General features: G+C 38.6%; 2 protein-coding genes across 4 annotated transcripts; one reads left to right on the top strand and one right to left on the bottom strand.

Annotated features, from left to right (window-relative positions):
• chst3a (carbohydrate (chondroitin 6) sulfotransferase 3a) lies at positions 1-8,694 on the bottom strand. 3 transcript variants are annotated; one of them, XM_019267945.2, is made up of 4 exons: positions 8,027-8,209; positions 6,202-6,367; positions 5,062-5,610; positions 1-4,451 (listed from the first exon to the last, which is right to left on the bottom strand). In XM_019267945.2, the coding sequence occupies exons 2-4, from the start codon at positions 6,279-6,281 to the stop codon at positions 3,755-3,757; spliced, it is 1,326 nt and encodes a 441-aa protein (XP_019123490.1). In that variant the 5' UTR covers positions 6,282-6,367; positions 8,027-8,209; the 3' UTR covers positions 1-3,754. The 3 variants fall into 3 exon arrangements, with proteins under 3 accessions (XP_019123490.1, XP_019123489.1, XP_010743530.1); XM_019267944.2 differs by lacking the exon at positions 8,027-8,209 and adding an exon at positions 6,598-6,723; XM_010745228.3 differs by lacking the exon at positions 8,027-8,209 and adding an exon at positions 8,250-8,694 and having other exon boundaries at positions 2-4,451.
• Positions 7,510-26,310, top strand: cdhr1a (cadherin-related family member 1a). Its single transcript, XM_010745835.3, has 17 exons — positions 7,510-7,597; positions 15,467-15,562; positions 16,043-16,188; positions 16,314-16,364; positions 16,457-16,546; positions 16,646-16,732; positions 17,393-17,509; positions 18,335-18,478; positions 19,221-19,299; positions 19,378-19,478; positions 19,898-20,101; positions 20,863-21,015; positions 21,119-21,283; positions 22,322-22,389; positions 24,065-24,293; positions 24,387-24,644; positions 25,747-26,310. Exons 1-17 carry the CDS (start codon positions 7,510-7,512, stop codon positions 26,308-26,310), a joined length of 2,640 nt encoding a protein of 879 aa, XP_010744137.1.
• Positions 26,311-26,624: the final 314 nt, after the last annotated feature.

Here is a 26,624-nt window from a genome sequence, read left to right as displayed (position 1 = left end):
CAGCATCTCTCATCCTTTTATTTCCTGAAGCTCTCGCCAACAAATAAAAGTTAGTCCCAGATTCATTCTCTTGGTCATAATAGGTCTGCTCAAGTTTCGGTTGTTTTTTCTGACCTCGATGCAGCATACTATTTTGAGAGCTCAATGCTTTGGTGGAATCTATTACGTGAACCAGACGTGCGGGGGTAAGCCCAGTTCCTGCCACCAGTTCTTTGATGAATAGCATCTTTGCAATGAGGTCTTACTGAGTAAATCAGTCACCATCATTTAGCAACTTTCCAACAACTGAAAGTGCATTTTAAAGTCAGGACACCATAGGTCAGGGGTGTCGGTTCATTGTAAAAAAACTTATTTTCATTTACGGTCAATGTTTTGACACCAAAATATTTGCATCCTCGGGGTCAAACAAACATGTTCTTGTCCAAACACTTGCCAGTTCAAAACATTCACAAAGCCTTTTTAAAACTAGTTTGAAATATGTACTATTTTTATAAGCTTGCTGACTTCCTTTTATATTTCACTGTATCGTTACTTCTTGTGATGCATTACCACCACTGTCTCTTGGTATACAGGAAATGGTTGTGGGTATGATTCCACTGTGTCTCTTTCACTCTCATTTTGTACTCAGTGAGAGTCATCAGTGTGCATGACCTCTTTGTTCATAGTGTGTACGTGCATCCTTGTGCATGTGCTGGTGAAACACTGCACGAAACCCTCAGGGACCCACTTATCAAACTCACTGCTCTACAGCACTGCTAGTGGTTTAAAGGAACACCTCAGAGAAACTTGAGACTGGACTAGCTCTTCAGTGGCTTATCCTCTTTTGCCGGCATGGTAACATCTGCTATGTTGCTGTGGGAATATTCAGCATCAGGCAAACGATCAAGGGTAGAATCATCTTGTCCAACAGCTGTGAACTCTAAAGTGCTTTCTCTCAGCTGAGGCGTGAAACAGAGAGAAAGAATGCAGACGTGAATGGGCTCCCTGTTTCTGCCTTTTTCCTCTAGTTATTCCCACTCAGCCTTTTGGGGATCCTTGGCAACAGCCTGCATGTGGATGTGGACTGAGTGAATTCCAATGAGTAAACAATCCTGCATTAATCCTCATGTTATCCATGGTGTCCTCAACCAAAGCTTAAAATGATAAGAAAGTAAAGTTTGTTTTTGCATCCGGTTTATCTGTAATTTGGTTGAAAAACAAAGAGAGATCAAGCAACACAAAGAAGATTCTTGATGATCTTTACACAGCAGGTCTATAAAAGGCATTTACACTCATATTTAAATATATTAATATTCAAATCCTAATCATAATAGGTAACCATGGAGATAAAACACAAGGTCACACAGACACACAGAGACACACATATTTATGTCCCAACATAATGAGAATACCAGAAACAGCCTGTGTTTGTGCCAAAAGCACTTCTTCCTCTTTTGGACAGCTGATGGGATTTTCATGCTGCTGGAAAACCTTGAGGAATTAGCAAAAAATTGAGCAAACTCTCAACATTTACATCTGTGTGACACATTTCTAGTTGCTGAAGCATAATTTGCTGTAGGTTTCCTCTGCAAGAATAACCAGAATGTGACAGTAAAAATAAAGTTTTAATAGTTTACACTGACAGCAAGGCATTGAACAAACTCTTAAAAGTTATCCTAGAAACACTGAATTGTGTTTCTTCACACGGAACAGCAGCTGTACTCAGCTTTTTTTTTTTTTACACCACAACCGAGTTTCAAAACCTCTCCTGCAGCATAATCAAGTTCTCCACCAACTATCTGCTCATTTCGTTTCAGGCAAATGTAGCTAAATATACTACAGTACTCTCAGCAGAATTGTCTGACCTGAATGTGACATATTTTGAGAGCTGAACCCTATAAATGACACAGAGGCCCTGTGTTCATTTGAGCAAAATGAACATGCTGAGTATGGATGTACAGCGGAGACTTTCTGTTCACTTCTCTGACTTCTTCTGACTACTCAAGTCACAATTTAATCCCTTCAGACTCGCTGAAGACTTGAGACTTGTCTCAGGTTTTGGTGGTAATATCAAGATTTGCATTGCAACGCCACTTGAGTATTTAATTATTAGGCCTATGCACTGAAAGGATTTTGTCTCAGCCATGCAAAAATATTAGCTATTAACCCAGCTTTGGAAGCAAAATGTTTAAATGGCACAACATTTCAATTGTTTAAAAGCATTTAGACCTATAAGACTTGCAATTAATTAACTGATGAAAAGTTATGACTAAACCTGGACTTCCTTCAGGAACTGAGACTATGTTTGACCAAAAACTGTTATATATTGCTCCCAAATGATTATAGCTACTCTAGATAGCGACATAAGCTGACTACACCCACACAATCAGATACTTCACAGTATTCTTCAAATACTTCAGTAGTGGGTCTCGGAAACTCGTGGCCTGTCAGCTGCAATGTATTCATATTTATGTTTGAAACACTAAGTTAGTATAAGCCCACTACTATATGTACCTCTAACGCATATCCCTTTCCAAGGCAGTTTCAGCAGTGCCTGAGCCAAGCCGAGCACAATGCTGCCATTGACCTGGAGTCACAGTGGATACCTTTATATACCATAAAGAGTGACAGTTAATGCAACAGCACCTGGGTTCCACTTAAAGTGACAGTCACATACGTACATCTACGTAAATCTCACAACTAGAGGGTAAAAATCTTGAATTTGGCAGCTCTTCATATTTCTGGTGATTTCATTTCTTTGAGTTGGGAAGTGATTAAAACAACGCCTTGCATGAGAATATTTGTTTGCGTGTCCATGAGCTCACTTGTCTGAAATCAGCGGAGCAGTTCTGACTTAATACCTTAAGATTCAGAGCTGCTTGTCGAGAAGCGTAGCAGGTTATTAGCTGAGACGCGGCCTCTGTAAAATGACACCCAAACTGCCAGTTTATTTAAAGGTGAGGAGGCAGCTCTGGAAAATGCATTACTACAATTATGGCTATTGGCAACACATGTATGGTGAAGACACATACAGAAGTTAGATATATTTATTCTATGGTGTAGAGAATATACAGTTTATTATGCTGCATATACTATCTATCTTAATTTCCCCAGTTTTTTTTGGCATATTGTAGTTGTATTGTATCCTATTTTGCTAAATATAATATAGATCCCACTGTTTTGCACAGCATACTTTATAAATATTCCTCATTTAGACACCACAGAATGTAATCTCACATTCAATTAACCTGAGTCAGATATGTAAGGCCCTATTACAGAACATCAGGTCTAATCTAAAGTGATTCAGACGCAGATCTACAACAAAACAGGATGTACTAGGCAGAGATGAGCACACAGCAACAAAAACATACTTTCTTTCAGACACACACAAACAAAACACATGTCACTTTCACTGTCGTTTATCCCTGAAAATCTACACACAACCAACTATCGATAAAATCTTACATAATAATATCTTACAAGTCAGGCGTGACATCCTATTTCATTTGAAATGAAATACAGAGCGTGTTAAAAAGCTTGAAAACCAGGCTTCTCAGTGAACACAGTATGCAAATAAATACTTCTCTTTATCAAGTGGCTCTTCATTGTTACAATGAGGCACATCATTGGTGAGTATGAATATTATTGTATCTAAACGTTTGGTGTCTTTTATGGCACCTTTGCTTACTTGTTTTGTGCAATAATGGCTTCTCCTGGCTACAATCCATCACGTGCAGTTTTTTGCAGATTCACAGATACATTTTTGATCCCTCAATTAATTAAATGGTTTCTCCTCAAGCAAACTGATGGACTTGTTGATCAGTGTCTTTTCGTCATCCACAAATCGGTACCCAAACAGCTTCATGGTGGGTCCACACACTCTCTGCACTACCTGAGCCAGTGTAAAGGGAATGCTAAATCTCCATTTCTCTGCCTGCTCTGATGAGTTCTTCTGAGTAGAGTAAATCCCACTAGCTCCTTGAGTGGTCTGGGTGTTCCTCAGAATCCACTCTCTAGCTTGGGGACTAAATGGTATCCCTGTGAACCTGTACATCTCCTCGGCCTTCTGCATGGGATAGCGGGCAATATCCTCATAACGCACCAACATATAACGGTTCCTCAGCCAGCGAGGACGGCTCAGTCCCACTTCTGCAGACATCCTAATCTGATCACAGTTTCCTTTGAGCCTCTTCACCTCCTCGTCATCTTCAGGCACCTGGCCGTCCTGCGCCCAGGCCTTCCACGTCTGGTACTTCGAAGAGAACGCTACCATTCGGGATGCTAATATGGCTCGTGGATCTCGGACTAGCTGGATCACTCTCACATCCAACCGAGGATCCTCCACCAAAGGCTGCAATGTTTCCAACTGGCGCACACGGACAGTCTTAATTGCATGGTGTTGCTTGGAAAGGCAGGATTCGGATGCAAGGGTCAAGTTCAGCGGTCCACAGCGACGAGTCTTACAGTGATACCTAAGACAAAAGTGGTATACTTTTTAGTGTAAATAACATTTAAAGAGTTACAAGGTAGGAGGGCTTTCAGGGTTGAATCATCAATACAAAAGATGAGTGAATGCCTGATTTAAAAAAAAATAAGATCAAATACTAAACTATTGCAAGAGGAAATTTGGTTAAAAAAAACAGTAAGAAATGTCCATCACAGTTTCAGTCCAAGTCTGATGTCTTATTTCCTAAACATTATAAGCTTGCATATGAAAGCACTTTGTAACAGCTTACTTGAAACCCGAGTCATTGTTAGATGAATTTAGCAACTATGATGCAATGTTTTATTCCCAATTGCAATGACATAAATGCTTTGAATGTGCTACACATCAGTAATGTGCGCTGAAGGTCACTGGTATCTGCAAAGTATTTAGAGAAGTGTATCACACTGGATGAAAAAACTTTTTACAGTTCATAGTTTCACAGTTGATATATTTAAAACTGCCAATAACAAGGTTATTAAGGACATCATTATTAAAACAAACCTTTCAGACGGGTGCTCATAGTGGTTAAGAAAATAGATTTGCAACTGTATCACATTTAACTTTAGTTTTTTTTTAGTTAGGATCGAGATAGTTACCTCTCAAAAACATCTTTGATTACAGGAGTGCAGACAGGTTCTTCACAGAGTGATAAACTGGACTCTCTGCGGAAAAGAGCCGGTGTGATGTGGTCCTGAGGTGGGGGAGAGATGAACTTCTCAAGAGGAGAGAAATCACACAAGAAGAGCCCCTGGAGTACATCCCGGTAGATCCCTGCCAACACCGTCCCGTTATTTGCCTCTGCGGCCATGGTTAGCATGCGCTCGACGTGCCACAAAGGCTCAAACAGGTAGAACATGTTCTCTCCATGCTGGTTGAAAAATTCCCCCACAAACGAGGAACCTGTCCGTGTGGTGGCCAACAGTAATATGTGCTTACGGCCACCGCTGTGACTGTGCATGCCCAGTTCATCTAGTTCGTCCTCTTGCTCCTCAGAGAGACTTGAGTAATTCCTTTTTGTACCAGCAAGTTTAGAGAGCAGTATTTTGAGCATCGTCAGGGAGCCATTTTGTGTCGTGTTGCTGTAATCCAATGGAGTCTGCTGGGTCTGTTGTGGAGTCTGCCTCTGGATGAGCTTATCAGAGACCCTGATGAGATACAGAGGCTTGATTAAAATGTATATATTAACAATTGATGAAGATTGTTAAAGCTAAAGCTAAATGACATCTGAGATTGAGTGTCTTTTAGCTGACTCTTTTATACAGAGATACTACAGTCTTGGTCTAAATGCCTTCAAAAGAATAGTTGTTTATTATGGGAAATTGCTTATTCACTTTCTTGGCACTGGAAAACAGTCTTTAAGATAAGTACATTTATTAAATTATTTAAAGTTAAAGTTACAAGACAGTCTCTAGCATTAACTTTCTTTCTTACGTTTGCTTGTGCAATATAGATATTGAGACAGAGTACTACTCCTGAAATTCATCCAACTTTTACTGAGAAATACCAAGGAAACGTCTCCCTTAGGGTATTTTCATTGGAAAGCCTAGATAAAAACTTGGATGAATAATTGAAGTTGGATAATACAAAAGGTAAAGTTATGGCTCAAGTCTGTACAAATCAAACTGTGGTGTGAGTCACAACTTCCCCAGAAAGGGAATCCATCCAAAGGATTTAAGTGAAAATCCATCCAAAGGATTTAAGTTTTTGTTTGTTTGGATTGTTCTCTATTCTCTTACCTTGATAGGATGTTGCTTTCCTTCTCAATGATGACCAGGGCCACAATACAGATGAAGACAATTGCATATTTGGTCTTCATTCTTGAGTCCTGGCTTTGTAATTGGACGTCTAGAGTCTAGTCTGTGTGTTGGTCATAGCTTGTCATACAGAGGCTAAAGCTTCATTCTGAAATGAGAAAGGTATTTCATTAAAGATAGTAAAAACCAAAGTATGCAAAGATATGTGTTACTCGTACTCATGCTATTCCTCAAGGCTTGAGAACATAATGGGTCATCAGAGGATGTATTGTAATGGGAGAGAAACACAACAAGGAGAAAATGAAACTGTCTAACACCTTAGACAGTCTCTGTGAGACGAACCTGATATTAGCACAACATTCAGTCACAGTCGCTTACTTATCTGAAACCTCATGAATGTTCAGCAGTTTGTAGAAAACACACAAGTTTTGTGAACTTGTTTGCCTCTTTTTTTCAGAACCGCTGAGAGAGACAGCGTTGCTTTTCAGAAGGGCAGGGGTCGGGGATGAAGAGGAAGACAGATGAGAAAGAGGGAGTTTATGTAAACAGTGCCAGCAAACACAGTGGAACATTTCCACATGGCTCTGAGTCAGAGGACACAGCCAGTACTCAAACCCCCCTCACCGCCTCTTAACATGAAGCCACGTTCTAAAAGAAGTGGCTCTGTTGCTGAGTTGTGCCATCTTACAGGTAAATTCAAGGCCTCAAGTCTCTACATGTTGACAGTCAAATGACCTTTGGTGATGATATTCATTGTTTATTAACATAGCGTACAGGGCAAGTCAGAGCTTGATTGCATTTCATTAGCGTGCCATGTGTAAAGACTGTTCTGGTAATCAGTTAGGAAGCCATACCAGCCCACGTTGCACCTCTTGAAACTTTTTGACACTGAATTTCATTTTAAATTGTTCAGTACAACAGATTTATTAATTCTGAATATACTATCTGTGAAATGAAAAAGAAATGTAGACACACTCCCCCCCCCCCCCCCACACACACACACACACCGTTTGGATCTGTCAAGAGAGTGAATAATTTCTACAAAGCATATCATTAAGGGAAAGAAGACACAGTTTCCAAGCCGTTGTGGAGTGATTGTGTGCTCTGTAAGTAAATATCACCCAATTATCTGAGCTTAATACGCCATAGCCGTCAAACTGTCAGGGCTGAGGCACTTGAGCTGAGCACTTTTACATATTCAAGAGTCACTGGAGCGTTTGGCAAATCTGACTATCTGCTCAAGCAGAAACACACATCACTCTGTTTATCATCTCACTACAAATTACATTAATGGCTGCCTTCAAAGCCTGGAAGCAGCATCTCATGGAGACGCTGAAAGCTAAATTCCCCCTTAATGCTTTGCTGTTCATCCAGGAGTGTAAACAATTAACTCTCATAGGCAAATATTGGGAAAAAATGATAATTTGTGTAGGTGTTGTTCATCATTTCCATGTGATTGATTGATTTTAGTTTGGACATACTATGTGGCAGTTGGAAATAAAGAAAACGACCCCCCTCCATCTCTGTGTGTGTGTGTGGTGCCTACTTAATACTATAGCATTGATTTAGGGAGGGGGAGGGGGCATTCAATTCAAACATGCCCACCACTGAAGCAGAATGAATACACACTAATGAATACTTCTACATACCATTAAATCTCTGACGCCCTGAGATGAAGGCGTGATGCTTTCAAATGCTCAAAATTAAATTTGGAAAAAATGGTTATATGGGCAAATCACATGATCAAAAGACGTATTGATTACATGCCATACACAGCCTGCGTATTTTGCGCAATCATCATTCATACCTGCATCATACGAGGAAACATATACATCACTCGCGTATCGCTTGACAGTAGCGCTCGACTTTATCATGATTCATCTTTCATGCGCATGGCAGCAGGATGTTTACAAGCTCTGCCGGCGGATCTACACGACGTGTGCGTGCGTTTTTTTTGTTGTTTTTTTAGCTTTGAGTCATTCCCTGCAAGAAAAAGATGTAGAGACGTTCAGGTAGCGGGTGTTACAAACCTTTAAAGCTGGTCTCTCTCTGCAATCGTGAGAAAATCGTCCTTGATCTCTTGAGAAACAGTGCAGTCGATTCGTAGCATCTTGCTGCATTGTCTCGGACAAGGACACACTGCTTCATTGTACGCTCGGACGCGGGCTCCTCTCCTCCTCCAGATGAATGAAAGGCAGCGCGGGGGGTCGGACGTCGTGCAGAAACATGAAGGAGAGCGAGGCGGACGACAAGCGAGAATAATCTGATTTGACTTGATTAAATATTGATTAAAAAATAAAATAAAAACCAGTGACACCGATATTTATAGAAGTCCCCGACAGGCGCAAAACAGAAGCACCAATACGCCTGAAAATGATCTTTCTGCTAAAACATCACCTCTGCAAAACTTTTTCTCCAACTTTGCCCATGTGCTGGCTGGACCGCACTGCACGAGCGAGCTGACTACTAAGTACGTACCTCCCTGCGTGGGACATCCTGTGCAGGCGAGGTCACGTGGTCCCCAAATACCCTGCAATTTTGTATAAAGACCCCTCTTGTTTGAGGAAGTGCCTCCAGAATATAGAGTCGATGCTACGTAGCCTATTACCCTGCATCTCTTTTGCATGCATTTAATTGCATGTTGTAACCTAAACACCCTGTCAGCCACCCTGTCCATTTAGGAATTACTGTTAATAAGATAAGATAAGATAAGATAACGTTTATTTATCCCACGCAGGGAAATGGAAGCACAGTCAGTCACATAATGTGTTTCAGATATCCGAAAACATCTTTAGAGCAAAACCATTTTCAATCCATGTTCATAAAAAGTCGTTTTACAGAGGCTAGTTTTGTTGTTAACATGAATAAACACACACACACACCGATGTCAAATAAATACATTTTAATAAGACTACAAACAAGGACAAAGTCTTTTCCAAAATACAGTATATGCTCTTATCAGTCTCAACATCCTTCACTTTTAGTTTTTACTCTGTTATAATATAATTTTTGACTTATCATATTCATTACTAGGAAATTTGTCCTGATTATAATCATTTTATCATTATAAACACTGTAATAAGCTGTGACTATCCGCAGGCACAGCAAAATAACAAAAAACAAAACAGAAATACATTATAGTCCTTGCTTTGGGTGTCACAGTGTATTGTGAGATTTAACACATTGTCATCCATGAAAAATGAGACCTTGCAGGACTATAGATCCAGTCCTGTAAGATCTCATGGAGTGTAACGTGTAGATCCAGTGATTCAGGGCTGTATATGGCTGCATTAGGGAGGTATTTTAATTATTATTATTTATTTTTTTGTGGGGTTAGCGTTAAAGGTGGTTAACAACATCTACTGCGAAACAGGCAGCAGTCCTTTCTATCATCACTCTATTACTTCCCATATTAGAATTTGAAGAACTGCTATGACCTAATTCACACCAGTTAATGTGCACTATGTTTCTTCCTCACATGATGATGTTAAATACTCTTAAAGTTCTCTAATTTGGTCCAATTCTGTCCATTTTATCATGTAAACACAGTAGTTTTTAAATGCTTGTTTTTTTCATACTGAAGACTTTTGACATGTCACAGGCACACCTCATCCTCAATTCTAGATAAATCAATACATTTATAAATATTATAGAAAACATTATACACTCATGTAAATGCATTTACATTTATTGTCCACCACCAGTTTTTCACCACTTGGAGGCAGCAGTGTTAAAGGATCTAAGTGTGGAGCAGCACATCAGAGAGTGACTGTCTGCCCAAGAGCATTGGCTTACTTTACCAAATGTTTGATGTACCTTATTTTTACAAATTGCAATACACATTTTAATGTAAAAGCTATTATGGACAATTCAAAGTGAAGTTTGTTTCAGTTTGAAGAACAAAATAAATAGTTAGATTTGTTCTCATACATACATTATAACATTACTTTTATTTAGTTTTATTGTATTTATGCCTCCTCTATGTTATGCTTTTTTACTGTTGCAGAGTTTCCAATGACAACCCAATATAAGACTAACGTGTTTATAAATTATCTCACCAACACAACAGTGTGCTGTGGTTATTTCAGCCAATGATTATTCCTTCAGAAGCAATGTGTCATATATTTTGGGGTTTTGTATGATTCATGACTCTCTGTGTTCATTCTGCTAGCACTCTCTGAGGTTTATGAAATGAAAAGGCTGTTAACCTACAGTATACATGGAGAGATTAGAGGAGTGACCTAGTTTTTGAGTGGACCTGGACTAAAAGCAAACCTCTGCCCTTGGCAAACCACACTAGAGATTATTAATAATAATCCAAAATGGTAAAGCTGAATTGGGTATCTTGACAACAGGTGCTCGAACAGACAGAATGATCCTGTAGTGACACAAGCTGTCGATTACAAATGATTTAACGTTTCCCATTTTATTTTTGACCAGGTTAATCTAATTTTTCCAAGTATGCATTTAAATTTCTTTCATTATGTATTTACAAAAAGCAGGGGGAAAGACCCAATGATTTATGATTTATTTTGACAAACATATTTGAACTGATCATTTTTCCAATATTGTACTGTCCTGCAAACTGCTAAAGAGCTACTTGTCAGAAAATGTAGATAGATGAATGGCTGATACACTTCTGTGAAAGATATTTTTGGTAAACCTGTGATTCTTGTAATCCAAAATGTTCTTGATGTCTTCGTTATTTGGTTGTCTACATGTTTATTTGACATTTTTAATAGACCCTCACGTTTCAGAGACATGTACAGAACTAGAGCCAAACTAATTCTACTTGCAGCTCTCTCTGTTAACATCACTTCTTGATGAATGGCCAAAAACATGCTCAAAAACTTCAGCCACATAATGAAATCTTACACAGCAAACCCAAATGTTGCTAAGGTACACTTTCTCATACTAATATACTTTCATATATGGTAATTACATGGCATTTGAAGATAAAGTAGACATAGTAGAAATAGTAAATGCTTCAGCTATTATAAAATTTAATTATTGACCAAATAGGGTACATATGTGTTTTGTAAGACACGGAGATAAAAAAAAAAAAAGAAGAAAAGAAAATGGATAATAAAAAAAACTAAAAAGGGAACAGAATACAGAATGCATACAGTATCTAATTTACAATGTGTGATTAAAAGCAATGGCAGACAAAAATGTTTTGAATTAAGTTGTCCATGTTAAAGCAAGTCTGAGAGGTCCTATACGTGTTACAGCATAGTTGGAAGCAGGTTCACGTTTAGATTTGACTCTAGGGACAATCAGCACACATCTGACCTGAGAGGTTGAGCTGGTTGATATCGTAGAAGAACTTCATTGCTGTGTTGTATGACCATTTTATTTCTGTTTGTCTCAAGCATAGCAGAAAACATGTTAGCATCTCTATGTGTCATCCTCTGCTGCTCTTTGATTTCTTGAATTTTGTCTGTTTTCATGTGGATGCTAAATCCTTTATGGGTTATATCCTTTTAAAGTAGGACCATGACTGAAGTGGCCCATCTGGTCAAGGCACGGTATGATTTGAGACATTGTACAGTCATGTCAGTGGCTGATAGGGACATTTCAGGAAACACTGAGCCTATTTAGATGCACGTTACGGATTGTATATTGATGACAGTAATCCAAATGAAATGAAGCACATGCTGCTGCAAGCTGAAGTGATAAGCATTTCTCTGAAATTTCCTGGTCTGCAGCGTAATGGCTCTGTCCCCAGCAGGAACAAAGAGGTCAGCATGTGCCGCTGTGATTGAAGGCACGAGATTAGAAACTAAGAAGATGACTACAGATGAGCAGTGAGCTTTTATCTGTATGATTTTTTTGTACAGTGATCATTGCAAAGGCACTCGCATGTATAAGCTTCAGTGACATGTTTTCATTATAGAATGCATGTGCAGATAAAACGTCTGAAGGTTTAAACATTTTAAACAAAGGTCAGGTTCGCTATGACAGATGATGACAGATCATCTGTTTGTGAACTCACGCAATATTGAATAGAACATATCCACCATGTCCACTCTATGGCTGCTTGCAGCCAAGAATACGTGCGCTAATTGTGCTTTACATTTATGTCTGATGGAGCCTGTGTGACCACAGACAGGCTCTGTGCATTACAAGATGAGGAGAGATTAGAGCACAGTGGGTTAATCTTTAGACCCGCCATCTGCCAGGACCACGAGAATTAAAGCTGAAGCCACAGCATTGACCACCAGCATATAGAACTAACTTGACAGGTGATCTTTTCTGCTGTGAATTATGGCGTGGTCATCATGTGAAAGTTGCCTTTGAATGTTTTCACCGTCTGGGCACATTTGGTTTCCAAGCTGACAGGTCTGATTGTGCATGCAGAGAATATGTCTTCTGCCAGAGGTCGCTGCTCTTGAATGATACACTAATCATACACCTAAAAATGAATGTTTTTCCTTTTGTGTTTGTGGCAACTTAGACTTTTCTGAAAGCAAACTTACTGCAGCCAATGAGCTCATGCTAAATGCTGTACATTATACCAATAGGAGTCAGATTATAAAGTAGATTTAATTTCAGAATGAGAATTGTGTATATAAGGTTTATTCATGTGTGTAAATCCTTCTGCATGCAACATGGGTTTAATAGTCTGCAAAGGCACCATACAAATGCTTTGTAAAAAATCATTTTGTATCTAATAAGTATAGAAGAAAAGAATGAATAACACTACGTCATTTTTACACCCACTTTTTGTCTGGGTTATTGAAAAACATTTAAAAAATCCAAAATAAATAAATAATAATAACTCATAAAAGTGACGCAATCGATGAGTTGGTGTTTGGAGGACCACTGGGTTAGTATTATATAACATTTGTTTACAAGAGTTTACCTCCGGGTGGCAAATAAGATTATTAAACAAGAAGATTAGCCAGCTTCAGTGCCCAAAATGTCATGCCAAATGTTCCAGAAAGACATTAAGTTATTCAGTAAAGGTTTAATTAGAGACTCTACACACAGTTGACATACTGTAGTGAACATGAAAAAAAAAAGATCTTGGAAGAACAATACTTGCATGTACAATAAAACTGTGGTGAAAATCTTTACTGAGAGAGACAGACAAATACCCAAAGTTACTCCATTACAGAAGACAATATTGAGCATATAACTATAACATAATATATATGAAGTATTTCAGCTGAAAGATGTTCCGACTCTGACAAAGAGTGATACAAGCACATACATTTGTTTCTGCTAAAGTTCAGATGTGTTTCACCGTGACATGTGAATCTTCCCATAATGGGAATCTGACCCTTATTTTTAGCCTTGAAGAATATCACGATTATCAAGAACTCCTTGTACATAGTTTGCTACCCAACTCTCAGCAGGTACAAGTCACAGCTGTGATAGAAAAGTTGCAAACAGTAATCACCTTCCTAAAAAATACACAGAGCATTAAAAATAAAAATAAAAAGTAAAAGGTTAACAGTGTAATGGATTTATTTCGTCACCACACATACCTTCTGATATAGTATAAAATGTCTTGTTCGTCATTATCATTTATTTAGATTTCTCAGTTTATGGCATCAGTCTACACATCCAACAGGAGCTATAATATCATCAGATCATCCACTGCCATCATCCAAATCTTCCTCTGTTTTATGATTATCCTGCTAATTGAGTAAATACTGGAGTTTTTTTTTCTTTTTCCTAATGCAACAGATGGTTGCAGAGTGCATAGCAGATGGCATTGTATACAATATCTGTATTGCTTTAATCCTTGGACTTTGTCCACTACAGAGATGGCTACAGAACTTCATGTCAAACAGTTATAAGGCAGATCACAGAAGTTATGTTTATTACAATAATAATAGTAGTACACATTACTCACATTTTAGTATAGACTGTGTGGCTGTTAAAACAATAATATAATTGTGACGTCAAAACAAGCAAAATATTAGAATTGCATAGATTATTCAAAACAGTCGATAAATCATTATTTTACACATTTATAAAAGTTTACATCCCGATAGTAAGAATTTCAGTGTAAAGATGCTATTTATTGCAAATACAATGTTTATATGAGACTGTAGAATAACATCGAAACATTACTGTAAAGTGATTTTCTTCATATACAGTATACATCTATGTATTTAGGTATTTAGGCATTAAAAAAACTGAAGATAAATGAAAGCTGTTGATCAACATCAAAAACAGAACAAAAGGTGTACTGTATACCTGTCCATCATCTGCAAAACTGTGGTATATCCTTTTTGCAGACAGATCCATCTCCTGTGGATTGGTGGCTGAAGTAGCCCAGTTGGACTGAAGAGGCCCAGCAGGAACTCTTAAGAGGTGTCATTGGATTAGCATGTGAGCACCTGCCTTTAGCCTTTTCTTCCAGTTGCCCACAAAGACCTTAAGAGCTGTATCTCATGTACAGGAGTCTCGACGGAGCCGTCTTCATGGTGCGCTTTCATGAGTTCATTCTTTAGGATGAAGAATGTAAAGATATCACACTTGACACTGGTTTTCGTTTATGTACATGCCTGCTTTGGTAAGTGTTCTTAATTCTCTGCTTACAGAAGACATGTTGCTGTGATCAGATTATAAATGCCGTTCACATACATTTGAGAGTATCTGGGTTGAATTCTTTCTCAGTTTATAATTGAATTATGTTCAGTGGATTTCCAGTTTATATTTGGTATTCATCTTGTTTTATGAATTGGGTTTTAAAGGTAATTTGACATTAATATAGCTGTAAGAATAGCAATATTACAGTATATGAATGCAATATTACAAATAAAAACAGCATTATTTCTGCCGCCAGTAACCCGAGGTCTATGTATAGAAAAGAAATCTTAGTGAGTTATGTTGACGTAACTCCCTTGTAATCCCAGTCAGTGTGAGCAAGAAAGCAGGAGGTATAATCGCACTGAATACTAAAACACAGCGCAGCAGCAGCAAAAGAAAAGAGCTATAAAGTCATCACACTCGCTCAGTAATGTCATGGACAAAAACAGCAATATCTAGCTTAAGTTTGTTTACATTAGTAATCACTAACCACCACTGCTCATACTAGACCAAGTAAGACTGTTGCAGCAAAACTCCTGAGTGTACTAAAGAGATTAAAGGTGTGTTATAACTCATGAATTCAACTTTGTAAGAGAATGAATGTGGTACTTCTTGTTTTAAATGTTATACTGTCACATTTTAAGGAGACTGACATAAGACTTTCACACATTCACTGATGGTTTTATGTCTCTGTCCTCAGCACAAGCAGACTTTGCCCCCTATTTCTTCGACAATGGACCCTACAGCCACAATGGGAACATGGCACTGTTTAGCCTCTCTGAGGACACGGCTATCGGTGAGATCAACTTCTGACATACAGGACATTTAGTCTGGACAGTTAATAGGCTGGTGGAGCGACCAATCAACAAAATTGCATGATTTAGTTGCCAATGTTAGAGAGTCCAGGATGTTAAATAGTCTTTGATAGATGGACAGATGTTGTTTGGCATGTACATACTCACACTAACATGCTCATCTGTTGGTGCCACCTGTTGATGTGAGGGACAGTTTGCTGGCTGTAGATGTGGTGCAGCTGTCCCTCTACACCTTCCCTGCTTGTTATGCTGCTGCATCCTGTGTGTCAGCCTTGTTTTGCCCAAATGGGTTAACTACCGTCCTCGATTGATTGTTAGAGACAGGTTTATTTGTGTTTGGAACCAGTTTTATCAAGCATTCTTTTATTATTACATTTTGAATTTATCTGTCTAAAATAACCAGCAAATAACCAGCCGACAGCTAAGGTTAATTTGACTAAATTCATGATGTCTTCATTTAGGTACACAGATCTATCGTCTCAATGGCACAGATCCTGAAGGCCAGGAGGTGAGGTATGGCCTTTCCTTTGACCCAGGGTCCAGAGAGTATTTCAGGGTCGACCCTGTATCTGGAAACATCACATTGGTGGAACCGTTGGACAGAGAGGTAAACATAACATGTGCTTCAGAGGACATATGGGTAGGAAAATTATATATGATAGATAAATTCGATATGATATTATTTTAATCATTTGAAGTCTTGATATTAACTTGTTTTCTATCTCTGCTTAGAAACAAGATTCTATTGACGTTCTTGTCAGCATCACGGACGGACAAAGCAAGGTATCAACAACATCCAGTTCAGTAATGCTTAATCCATCATGATGAATCAAACCCAAATAAACCTGAGCATGTTTCATGTGGTTGTGTTGTAGGTTGTGGAAAGAGTCACAATATTTGTCATGGATACAAACGATGAAAAACCTGAATTCTATAACATGCCGGCAATCATTGATGTACTGGAAGTAAGTTAAGGCAAATATGAAAGTTAATATGTGTTACATAATTTCTTGTTAAGCACTATATGTTGTGACGGGTATTGTTTTCTGTGTTGCACATTTCAGACAACTGCGTCTGGCAGCAGCATTTACAAAGTCGAGGCAGTAGACAAAGATACAGGCTCAGGTGGCTCCGTCAACTACTACCTCCAGGTAGGAAAATACTGCCCACTCACATCCCACCCACTTCGTCTTCTGCAATAAATGAATACATTAATAAGACATTTTTTAAATGCTCACAATATAGCTGGAACTGGACAGTTCTAACGTCCATCTGCATGTGATGGAAATAATGTATATCGGTACTGATAACAAGGTTACCATCAGTTAGATGTTGCTCATGTCTGAATTTGTGCATGTGCCTGAATATGCTTGTGTAGTTATGAGAACGGGGATTAAATCACAATTACATTTGTGTCAGGTACTGGAGGCTTAGAGGGCTGCTTTAGCTGGGGGTGGCAGGGGATGTTTGCACTTTGGACTATTAGGACTGAACAACAGCTGGCCTGGAGTGACAGTGATGAGGCAGTGCACATCTGGATACAGCAGCTTTCACCTGCCTGCCCTGTCCTTGAGCATATGGGCTCTTTACATCCAGATGGACAAAGAGATAGACTTTATACAAAATGTGGCCTAATTCAAGTGGTTACTGAGTGTTTTTATGCAGCCATCTGACCACTTGTTATGATATTGCACGTGAGCAGTTGTAAATGGGGTTTAGGGGTTTCAGCGCCAGGCTTTTATTCATGCGACCTAAAATGTGTCTCTGTGTGTGCTTTTAAAATCCTGCTTTTGTCCTGTTCTTTGTTACAGAATTCTCAGACCACTTTATTTGCCATCGATAGACACAGTGGTGTCCTACGTATCAAATCTGGAGAAACGTTGGACTATGAGAAAACAAAGACACACTTTATCACTGTTTTTGCAAAGGTATTAAACATGTCAAAAACATTCTGGTCCAGATTTAGATGACTCTATTTACAGAATATAGCAGAAATATAATATAATATGCATAACTTTTATTACTGTATAATCACCTGAAAATAAACAGCATTATGGTTTTGTCACCTTAAAATGAGCCTATTATATCTACAGACGCCATATTTCTACAGGAGTCCAGAACAGACTAAACTAATCACTGGCTATAGTTGGGGCCTTTCACATTTTTCACACATTTCACAGCCACTGCAGCTTCTCTTCTCCGTTAGGAAAGAGAGTGTAAGCCAAGGTGCAATCAGTAACAACACTGCAGATGCCACTAAATCCTACACACTGGTCCTTAAATGGTACCCTGTGAATGTTTTAACCCTAAGAGGTAGCAGTCAAAAGTAAGACAAGTAGCAAAGTAGCAATAAGGATTGAAGTAAACATTGCATCAAAATCGGCTTTGCAATTTTTTAAAGAGGAAAGACGTGTTTGGTACATGTTTGGTAGGCCTCAATGGCACACAACATATATTTGGGTAAAATGATAATTCTGCACATGAGGAAAACTTCACAGGGCACCTTTAAATATTTGACCAAAACAAAATTAATTCTGTATATGAAAGAGATGCTTCCTTTTAGCTACATCTATAAGTTATAGCTCACTCTTGGAGACAATCAATTTACAATTACATTAAAATTTAACAATGTAAATGAAGCTTTTTAAACATTACAAAGTGTAAAAATACCTGGAGGAAAGGCATTTATAATTCTTCTGTTTTTTTTGTTGTTTGTTTTTGTTTTTTTAAACTGTTCATTGCTTTTGTTACAGGATGGTGGGGGTCATTTTAATGGCAAGGAGCAGTTTATGTCATCCTCTTCTACCCTAACAATCAATGTGATCGATGCACAGGATACTCCACCATCATTTATTGGAACTCCATATTTTGGCTATGTTTATGAAGTCTCAGTGCCAGTGAGTATAAAAACATCAAGCTGCTTTGACTGTAAACATGAACATTTGTAGAATAAATTATTTATTGCACAAGTTTTTAAATATTTTGCAACACTTTTGTAAATAACGTCATGTTTCTTTCATATTCTAATAAATTTACACTGCCATCTTAAATGAAAGTCACATGGTAACCTAACAATTTATTTCTATACACACAGTATAATTAAGAACCAACGAAAGAGGCTATAATCCAGTGGAGCATTATCTCGTCACACAGCTTTAGCTGCTGGCATTTACAGTAATGTCTGTGCTGCCTTCTCACAGCAGGTGAAAGCCACATTATCTCCTCAGTCAGGAAATATCACTGCCGTAGTGCATCATAGGAGAGAGATTACATTTTTTCCCTTTCATCCAAAAGGGAATAATTAGGGAGCTGACATTTCAATGTATCTTTGAAGACTCAGCGAAAGGTGCTGAATACATTTTTGTGGTATGTTTTATGTGTTATGACTAGATGTGTACGAGCCACAGGGTTACTGGGTGTTTTGGAAAGTCTCAACCAATACCCATCCCTATACTGAGTTACATCATGGAAATATCACTGCCTATCACTGACTGACATATGAAGTTGTTTATTGGCAGATATTTTACAGCTGTAAAGCAGGTCATTCAAGTATCCAAGTTATATTCAGGTTCTACACTTATCAGTCTTGTTTTAGTATTGATTTAACAGCAGAGCCTTTCTGATGATCTCTTCCCCCAGGGATCTGAAATATTTACTGTGGTAGCCAAAGATGGTGACGTGGGAAACCCAAATCCAATCCGTTATTCCTTTGAGGATGGTAAGCATTTCACTTAGAGAAGATGATTTCGAAACACAGCGAAGCGCTCACAGGTCTGTCTGTTGCTTGTCTCGCCAGGTGACAATGGTGATTTTCGCATCAATAAAACAACAGGTTGCATCACCCTGCTGACTCTCCCCATTTATCTGAGGAGAGAAATCTTTAATATTAAAGTCAAGGTAAGTTACAGTTCATTCATCCATCCTGTTTTACTATATTTAAAAAAAGGCCAGACTTATATTCTTTTCAGCATCACTGTCACAAGTCACACTCTGTTACCAGGTAAAACCTACATTTCTTTGTCAGCTACTTTCAGATAACTTTGTAAGAAAAAACTTACACCTTTTATTGCCTGTAGCTGTCTGTGTGTAAAAATGTACAGTGTTAATTGCATTTTGACTTTAGTATATTCATAAAGGCAATAAACAATGGATAAAACAATCTGCAAAGAAAACAAGAATTATTTTATCAGATAGCCAAGCATATGATTTCAAATTTACTTATTCTGGACACAAATCCACAAAGTACAACTGATCTGATGGTTAGCTATCATATAACATATGTGTGCTGAGCTGCATAATCTTTACTCTGTGTCCAGGCCTCAGAAGTAAGCCCAGAAGGCAGACTCTTGGACTATGGGGTGACCACGGTTGTGATTCGTGTGGTAGACCTGAACAATAATCCACCTACTTTCTACGGAGAGAACGGCCCACAGAACATGTTTGAGTTGACCATGTATGAGCATCCGCCAGAGGGAGAGATTCTCCGGGGGCTGAGAATCACTGTCAATGACTCAGATCAGGTGGGGGGGACCATTACTGTCTTCCATATTTTCTCATACAATGACTGTGCTTATTATAAAAATGACTGAAGGAAAAATGACTTGCTATTTTCAGTGATGTTTTACTGAGCAAAGATCATCTTTTAGCGCTGATACAGTAATAATGCCTTTGTAAGCTGTTTCTGAGAGAGGAACAGTGATTTTTATTATGTAATAACACTCATTTTCTGACAAAATCACATTGTTATCTAACAAAAAAGGACTTGATTTAATCAACATTCATCATGCCACAACATTGTGTTCAGGCTGGTAGTGTGCCTTTCTGTCTCTGAAATGACTTTAAGCTTGCTATTAATCACAGACAATCCTTTTAAAAATGCAACACAAATTAAAAAAGGTACGCCCTATCTATGTCATTTGTCAGCTTATGCAAGACTCTGTTTGTTTCCAGTTCCCTGTATGGGCCTCTTCCGAATAGCTGATGTTCACCAAATGTATGCTCAGATAATACTGTTACAACATCAGGGCAAGCTCTCTATGTCCAGTGATAGTCACCAAGATTATTGCAGCTGCTACCGATATCCTATTGATTTCTCATACATTATGAAAAGATACAACGCTTTTATGCTGATTGAATAGACTATACACTACATGGATTATATTGTATGTCTGCTTGTATCACATGCAGATTACTATAAATAGGTTCATGCATATATAACATAACAACTATCATTTTCACTAATGAGACATTCTCAATAATATGATGATGTGTGTTCTTGCAGGGCGCGAATGCTAAATTTACTCTGCGACTGATCGGACCAGGAAGGATGCTGCGAGTCGTCCCTCAGACTGTACTCAATGAAGCCCAAGTAACAATCTTAGTGGAAGACTCAGCTGCCATGGACTATGAGAAACATCATTTTCTCACATACAAGGTTAACCCCTGATGTTATGTGTGCACCACAGTAGATTCAAATGGGATTACATATCATAGAAACACACATTTCTCAACAAACGTTTTGTTTTTTACGTCTTTAGCTACTTGCAGTTGAGATTGATACGCCTGAGAGATTCAGTGCCACAGCAGACATTGTCATTCATCTCCTGGACACCAATGACAACGCTCCCAAATTCTCCTCCGATTACTACATCGCCAGAATTCCAGAAAACTCACCTGGTGGCTCCAATGTGGTGTCAGTCACGGTTAGTGAGTCTTCATCCTGTCTAAAAATACATGCCATTACCAATGTACGTCACTCTGAGCTAAAGAGGAATGCTGATTTGAACAAAATGCCCAAGAGGGTCATTAATTCCCTAAATGTAGAATTTCTGTGCAGTGCGGTTGGGATAATATGTGTAAGCATGTAGATAAAAGCAAGGCGAGGTAAGCTGCCAGATGGCTATCACTTTCATTTTGTTGTGTAATACCAAATTCCCAGATTTTTTCCCCCTAAAGCTTAGTAGCACATGCAGCTGCAGCACAAAAATATGTGAAATAAATGAACACTTAAGGATAGATAGATAGATAGACAGACAGACAGACAGACAGACAGACAGACAGACAGACAGACAGACAGACAGACAGACAGACAGACAGACAGCATGTCTTTTTTTGGGACTGTCTTATCTCATCCTTCGCCCTTGTCAGCTCATATCAGGCCTACTGAGGTTCAAAGCAACAGGGATGCTCACCAATAAATCCTGCCTTTGCGTGATCACCTCTGAGGCTCATTTTCTTGATCCCAGGCAATTTCAATCAGATGAAAGAACAGCCAACAAGTGACCTTGGACACACGGAGACAGCGAACAGGCATCCCTGCAGCGACAGACAGACAGATTAGCTGACGCCTATCATGATGATGATGTTCCTATGACATCAAAAATCAGTCTTTTTATAGCTGACCTCTGTAACATGATGTCCCAATCCAGCACAGATTTGTTCAGTTTGGGAGAGAGTCCATGGTGCCTTTTCCTCATTCACTTTATAAAAAAAACATTACAAATAAATCTAACATGAATATTTTTATGTTTATCAAAGGTAAGATGCAGAGAGAGGCCTGACTTGACCCCAGAGCAATGACAGCAAATGGGGGCATATGCCTTTGCTCACTAAATCACAAATTGTTTCTTAAAAACTCCCAAAGATGAAATAAAGATGACTATGACTGTGAATGTTATGTTGGATTGTTGAAGTGCTGCAATCTAAGCCATTACACTGATTTTTTTTCTATTTGTCTCCAGGCAACAGATCCAGACTCAGGCCCTTGGGGTGAGGTGAAGTACTCTATCTACGGATCAGGGGCTGACATGTGAGTATAAGAATGTTAGGTTTGTTTTGACAGGTTGAGAGAAAGAAATTACTCTTTTTACAGGAGGTGAAAACCAAAGCATGTTGTCAAAGTACTTGTTAGTACATGATGTTCCAACAGAATAAAATATTTTAAAAGAAAATCACAAATGCCTATACAACAGTACTCACATTTAATACCCTGGAGTAAAACAGCGTTGTTAAAAAAAACATCAATGGTACACTTATCTCAAGGAAATAGTTTAATTAAATGAATCAAATCTTAGCCTGTATGTAGCATTTTTAATTGTAGAGTGCTGGACTACTGTAAGTGAAAAGCACCCACATTAAAAACACATCTGCCAGAAAGCTGTACAGAAATATGACAGCAGACTTGTTTTTTCATATAAAAACTTGGTTCTGTTTATTGGACCAAAGTACTATAGTCCCTCAGAGGATTTGCTGGTATTTTCTCTGAGCTCGATTTTTATTAAATTTCCAGTAGAAGTCTAACCTCTTAGAAAAAAGATTGACTGTTTTGTCTAACACAGTTTACTCACAAACGTTCTTTCCTTTCACATCACTGCAAACAGAATACTAAAGATCACCTGCATTTTGTACAAAACTTAATCTCTAACACATCTAAACACTGTCGCAATTAATACTGAAAAATGGTTTGTTTGTTTTTCACATTTCTGTCTGCATTTCTGTCTGACCAAAAGACAGTAAAGCAAACATGAACCTATAATGAGAAGCGCCAAAGTAAACAGACAGATCAAGACACACTGCTTTGTACGACGAAATGTAGGTAGAAACTATTTTTGGACCTCTCAGTACAGATTTTGAGCGCAGTAGTGATGAATTAGAGGAGATGTGTGATGTCACGTGGTGTCTAGGAGAAGGATTTCTAAAATAAGCAGAGGAGAGAGATTTAGAGCACTTTCATCTTAACTTGTTTGGTCAAAACCATTTTGAAAGTATGTCACCTCTGATTACTCCAAAATGCCACTCTGAACTTGAGATTTGTTATGAAGCAAACATTTCTCCGCACAACCACTTGTTTTTATGATATCTTGTAGAATGCCTCAGCGTAAACAGGACCACACAGTGTTGATCTTTGCCTGCTCGTCCTCTGTCTTTGTTAATCCTCTAATGAGATTGGAGGAGAAAATAGACCGCTCTTTGCTTCTGACTACCTTACACTGTGACAAAGTCACTGTCGGGTAACCAAACAAAGTCAGTCAGTGAAACAATGTTTCCTCTTGCTCCATATGTTTACAGTTCAATCTTTTATGACTGAAGTTAATTGGAATGGGACAGTAAAGTGATAAAGGAATAGTTCAACATTTTGGGAGATGCACAGTTTTGTTTTCTTTTTGATAGTTAGATGAGATGATCAACATTCTCATGTCTATGTGTTATGTATGGTTCCTGGAGGGCATGGGTGCTGTAACTATTTTTGTACTAATATTACTTAGCCTAGGTAATTATAAATTTAAAGCCCCAAACCCCTGAATTGAATGAGAAAATCACATCCCTACACAAATGTGGTCACATCACCTGTAGAAAATGCACAGTACACATAAAGCTTAAAATACAACAATCATAATCAGGAAAATATTCAACGCTGTGTAAGAAAATATGACTGTATTGCATGCATGTGAGTTAAATTTCATAAATCATGTTACAATTTACAGGTTCCTGATCCAGTCTGCATCTGGGATCATCTACACCCAGCCCTGGGCGAGCCTGGATGCAGAGGTGAAGTCCAAGTATAACTTCTATGTGAAGGCAGAGGACGCAGAGGGGAAGTACAGTCTAGCTGAGATCTTTGTGACAGTGCTGGACCTGAATGACCACCCACCTGCATTTAATGACAACTTCCTCGAGACAACTATGGTGATTGGAGCACCAGTGAAAATCGAGGTATTTAGTGATTTACTATGTTAGATGAAGTGATATTCAAGAATAACACCAGTGACGTAACATTTTTATTTGAATGCATCTACATCAACACAGGCTATGGACGATGATGCAGAAGTACCAAACAATGTTATTGAGTATGCCATCATGAAAGCTGAGCCAGACAACAACATCTTTGACATAAATGCTGAGACGGGGGAGATCATGCTCAAGTCCTACATCAAGTCAATGGCCATCATTAAGAACATCACCAAGCAGAGAGACTGCACCTGGTCACTGGTGGTGCAGGCCCGGGACCGAGGCCAGCCGTCCTTTAGCACCACTGCAGTCATCAAGATCGACATCACTGAAGCTGTAAGTTGCAACAAAGTAGATAAGTAGATGTCAATTAATTATTCATATTATTCATATGATGATTTACACATTTTGATTGGGATTGAAGCCCCCGTTTTAAGTTCAAATGAAATGTAAATAGCAAATGTTCTTATTTGTTTAATCATTCCTTACTATTAGTTTACATCCAGTGTTGAAACCTCTCATCAATTTAGGTAGAGGTGCATCTTTTCTGCAGAATAACCCATATCAGTTGTTTGCTTAGGTGGCAATTAAAATTTTTTGCGTCTTACACAAATGCAATTGTCATGTTTTCAGGTCAAATCCAGATTTTTCTCATACTTCTTGGGCCTAAGGAAACGTCGAGGGGCTGTGTTTGGGATTTGTTTGACCGTTGTCACCTTCGCCATTTCACTCACAATCTTCATTTCAACTCTTATATACTGGAAATCTGTGAAAAAGTCCCGAATACAATCTCAGGGCAAGATCAGAAAGATTATGAGGAGGGCTCTGCCATAAATGAAGCTTGCCTTGAGATCATCAGCACAGCAGAACTGTTGTTTTTCATCTGTGATACCAAGAATTTGTGGCAATTCGTGTTAAAAGGATTTTGTGGTATAACAAAGCTGTGTCTGTAAAAGAGTACAAGAGCACAATATAAACTGTCCTCTCAACATGTTCCCATGTTTCATGTTTCGATTTAGTACTAGTAAAAAATGGTTCTGGTTTTTCATTTTCACATGAATTCATATATTTATTCTCAGATGCTGGATGGTCTCAGCGAGTTTCCTGGTCAACCTTTCTGATCTTGTCTTGACAAAATAAAATAGTAGAATAATTAATTATGTTAATTAAGTATGATCATCATTTTAGCGTGTTTAATTTGTAAGACATCCACCAGGAACCAGAAACATATTATATATTATATATTATGTATATTATTATATTATGGCAGTACATTAGGAGTTTTGTATTTTACACCTCACATGACATTTTTTGGCCAAACGATGAATACATGCAGTAGCAGAGCACATAGTCGGGACACTATTTAGAAGTTAACATTTGTGTGCCAGATTATGACTTCAGTCCCATGGATGTGAACTCTCCCTGTGCTCTTTTACAGACCCAACTCAATGGGGGCCCATTGGGATTTTTGATGCAGAGTAGAAACAAGCCTTTGCGAATCCTAGGCATGCTTGGTGGTCTTATTAGTCTCATGGTCTTAGTCACGATCTTCATCTCCACTGCAACATTCATGCGCAACAAAAAATCCAACCGGATTCTGCCAAACCGTCGCATAAGGAGGAGGCCACAGAAACAGGGCTGGAACTTCAAAAACCCTTTCAAGAAACCTGAAACTCCCGGAGAGAAATTCAAAGTAGAAGAGGAAGAGCAGGAGCCGGAGCCTGAGGTCATCGTGGAGAATGTTAACTATAACAACAATGTCGGCAATGTTGTGAGACAATGGCCCCCACCTCCGCCGCCTTCTGCCCCATATATGCCTCCTCCACCACCACCCCCCTACATCCCAGGGGAGAGGCCTTGGGCAGTACCCAGCATCTCAGCGACAATAGCACCCAAACCTAGGAAGAAGCCAGTGATAACCAGACAGGACACTATGAACAAAGCGCTGGTTACAGAGCTCAAGATGAGACTGGAGCAGAAAAGGTTGTTGAAACATCAGTAGTGTTTGACAAAACAATCTCACCTCAAGGTCCATTTAGTAGAAATTTTGGAGCTTTCATGCAGCAGATCCAGGTACCATAGAGATGTAGATGTTCAAATTTCCTTCTTTTTTTTTTTACAGAACTTTTTAAGAAGAAATTTTTAAAAAAGAAATTATAAACATCCACATATCCAACAAGTGGGCAAACTTAATTTGTACATGATGAAGATCATGTGATGTGATCACGACATAAACCCTGAGGTGATATTGTTTACTGCTGTTCACAAGGTCAAGAATGAACTTTAAAATTCAATCAGTGCTTCTTGTGTGAATGT

Source organism: Larimichthys crocea, chromosome III, assembly GCF_000972845.2.
Source record: "Larimichthys crocea isolate SSNF chromosome III, L_crocea_2.0, whole genome shotgun sequence".
NCBI lineage: Eukaryota > Metazoa > Chordata > Actinopteri > Sciaenidae > Larimichthys > Larimichthys crocea.
The sequence above is the reverse complement of the archived record's forward strand: the minus strand, read 5'-3'. Positions and strand labels throughout refer to the sequence as shown.